Raw genomic sequence first — 3,233 nt, forward strand, 5'->3', positions numbered from 1 at the left:
ATTCTGGAATGGGAGAAAAACATGCTCTGGATTATTGGCATTTCTTTAAACCAATCACAATCGTCTTGGACAACGCTTAGCGCAGCTGCTAAATATCCCCTATGACCCTGCAGAGGTCTGAGGACCAGGTAACCATAGTCCTCAGAAATCCACCGGAGGTTAGAACGCCGACACAAAGGAAGAGGAAGGGGACGGACATCCGGTTGAGAAGAGGGACAACCGGCGGAATTTCCAACAACAACAGGACGGAAATCCCGGAAGTGGAACGTCGTCGATGTAGTCTAGCGAGGCCCAGACCTTAAAGTTTTAGCGTAGAACAGTTGAAGGCGTTTTAAAAACCTTAACCAGGGTTCAACAATGAGGGTTGCCTAATGGCCCTAAACGCCACACCGGTTAAGTTAATATAAGAAACCGTTCGGACATCATCATATTGATTACGTTTGTTGGGTGATTTTATTTGAATGAGCCGTTGGCCAATCCAGAAGTGAGTTGGTGCTTGACGCTGTTTTTCTGAACATTTTTACGTTTTTTGACCCTTTTTTTTTCCCGACACATGACATGTTTTTTTAAAATGCTTCTTTCTGTGTTCTTTTTCCATGCTTTTGACGTTTTTTCAAACGTTTTTTTTTTTCTACGTTGTATTTCTTTTCTTCCAAAAAACTAAATCTTATAAGTATTTGTGAAAGTTCATATTAGCCAAGTAGAATTTTTTTTCACTTACCAGACCGGATAAGGGAAAAGAAAACCTTGACGTTGAACCCTGCCTCAGCCGTTCTGGGCTTGGCACTTTTTTTCAACCTTTTTTTTTTTAAGGTTTTTTTTTTTCAGCCTTTTGACTTTCTCTGTGCTTTTTTCAACATTTGACACTTTTTTCGGTGAGTTCTTTCGACCCTTTTTTCGACATTGTTTCAAACATCTTTTTTTCTCAAATTTTTTTTTTTTAGGGGCCCCCTAAAAATTGATTTCGGGCAAACATTTTGAGGAAGGCTAGTGAAAACAAACCTTAATGTTAAACTGGCTAAATGATTAGGGGCCTTTGAAAAACATTGGGGGCTGTGGCCCCAGAAGCCCCCCGGCTCCGCCCCTGTGAGAGGACATTATTATATCTGCTAACTGTCCTTCACGCCCTGCAGCATCTAAACCGTATCAGTTTGTGGAAAGCCTGCTTGAAGTCCTCGTTGGACATGGTGTAGATGATGGGGTTGATTAAAGAGTTGAGGTAACCCAGCCACGTGAAAATGTCAAATAGCTCCGGGTGGAAGCAGGCCTCGCACACAGGCACGAGGAGGGTGTAAATGAAAAACGGCAGCCAGCATATGATGTAGGCTCCCAGGATTATTCCCAAAGTTTTGGTCGCTTTCCTCTCCCTTGCGGCGGAGATGCGCTTCTTCTCCAGCAGCGCGTCGGACACGGTCACTTTGACTTGGTTCGCGTGCACTTGGCACGACGCAGCGTCGCACGAGGAGGAGGCGTCGTTCGTGCCGTAGTTGAGCGAGGTCGTGGACGCCACGGACCCGGGGGAGTCGGTGATAAGATGCGCGGAGGTGAGCCTCTTCCCCGGCTTCTTGTGCGCCTGCTTCAGGATGCGCTTGCGCGCCTCCACGTAGATCCGCCCGTACAGCGCGATGAGCAGCAGCGTGGGGATGTAGAACGCGCCGAACGTGGAGTAGATGGTGTAGAAAATGTGGTCCGTGTTCACGTTGCAGCTCGTCATCTCCTCCGCCTTCACCTGGCGCCAGAAGAACGGCGGCAGCGAGATGGAGATGGCGATCACCCAGGCGGTGGCGATCATCCCGGCGGCGCGCCCCATCGTGCGCTTTTTGGAGTACTCCACGGCGTCCGTAATGGCCCAGTAGCGGTCCAGCGCAATTACGCACAGGTGCAGGATGGACGCGGTGCAGCAGGTTATATCCGAGGACAGCCAGATGTCGCACATCACCTGCCCCAAAGTCCACGTTTGGCTGACCGTGTACAGCGCGCTGATGGGCATCACCAAAATGGACACCAGGAGGTCCGTGACCGCCAGGGAGGCGATCAGAAAGTTCGCCGGGGTGTGTAGTTTTCGGGACTGGTAAATGGTGGCGATGACGAACGCGTTTGAAAGCGTGGTGGCCAAAGTTATGAGCGTCAAAGTCGCGCCTAGTCCCGCCTGGAAAGCCAAGTTGCTGTCCCTCTCCTCCTCTTTCGAGGTGAAATTGGCCCAGATATAGTTTGTGGAGACGTTCAACAGCTCTCCATAGCTGACAGGCGTTGGTTTGAGCGCACTGGCATTCTCCATCCCTCCCATACCTTTCCGCCGTCAGATCCCCCTGTCATTGAGCGCGAAGGGAAGCCTGGAGATCAGCCTCAAGTCCCTCAGACATTCATCCATCACGCGCGCTGCTCATCCTTTTTGTATGCACCCAAATAAAAGCGGCTCCATTTCCAGCAGCAGTCAGACGACAGGTGTTTCCACAGAGACACATTTCTGCCTCCTCCTCTTCATCTTTCTCACTTCACCCGCAGCCTTTTCACACCCATTTCCTCCACATACACATCCAGGTAATGAAAATGAAATGGCTCTCCATCATCAGCGGATCTTCTTCTGAGGTATTGAAATCATTTCCCACATCATCCAGAGTTCAGAGGAACGATTCATGAACACTTTGTCTCTGGTTTTTAATCCGTTCAGTGTCTGCTCACAAGTTCAGAGCTGCTCAAGTCTGACTCCTGCTTTTATACTGCCTCTCTCCTCCTCCCTGTCTCTCTCTCTCTCTCTCTCTCTCTCTCTTCTCTCTCCCTCTCTCTTCCTCTCTCTCTTCCTCTTTTTTTAATTTTTTAAATATATATTTTTTAGTTTTTTTGTCTTGTTTGTTTTTGATTTCTGTGATGAATCTTCTCTCCCTCTCGCTCTTTCTCTCTCTTCCTCTCTTTTTCTGTCTCTCTCCCTCTCTTTCTCCGTCGCTCTCTCTCCCTCGCTCTCTTTTTCTGTCTCTTTCTCTATTGTTCTGTCTCTCCCTCCCTCTCTCTCTCTCTCCTCTCTCTCTCGCTCTCATCTCTCTCTCGCTCTCCTTTATCTTTCTATCTCTTTCCCTCCCTATCTCTCTCCCTCTTTCTCCCTCTCTCTGTCTCTCAGTTCAATTCAAATTGCTTTATTGACATGAATGTCAGAAATAACAACATTGCCAAGGCATCAAGGATAATAATGTGAGGAGAAAAACATAAATACAGTTCATTGAGTAAACTAAAATATA

General features: G+C 48.0%; 1 protein-coding gene across 1 annotated transcript; it reads right to left on the minus strand.

Moving 5' to 3' along the window:
- Positions 1 to 641: 641 nt before the first annotated feature.
- On the minus strand, positions 642 to 2,701 carry LOC116706799 (5-hydroxytryptamine receptor 1B-like). Its single transcript, XM_032543822.1, is given in 2 exon segments — positions 642 to 2,287; positions 2,290 to 2,701. Coding segments are annotated over 2 exon segments (1,194 nt in total). The 5' UTR covers positions 2,317 to 2,701; the 3' UTR covers positions 642 to 1,120.
- Between the last annotated feature and the right edge of the window lie 532 nt (positions 2,702 to 3,233).

The sequence above is a fragment of the Etheostoma spectabile genome, chromosome 18 (assembly GCF_008692095.1).
Source record: "Etheostoma spectabile isolate EspeVRDwgs_2016 chromosome 18, UIUC_Espe_1.0, whole genome shotgun sequence".
Taxonomy (NCBI): Eukaryota; Metazoa; Chordata; class Actinopteri; order Perciformes; family Percidae; genus Etheostoma; species Etheostoma spectabile.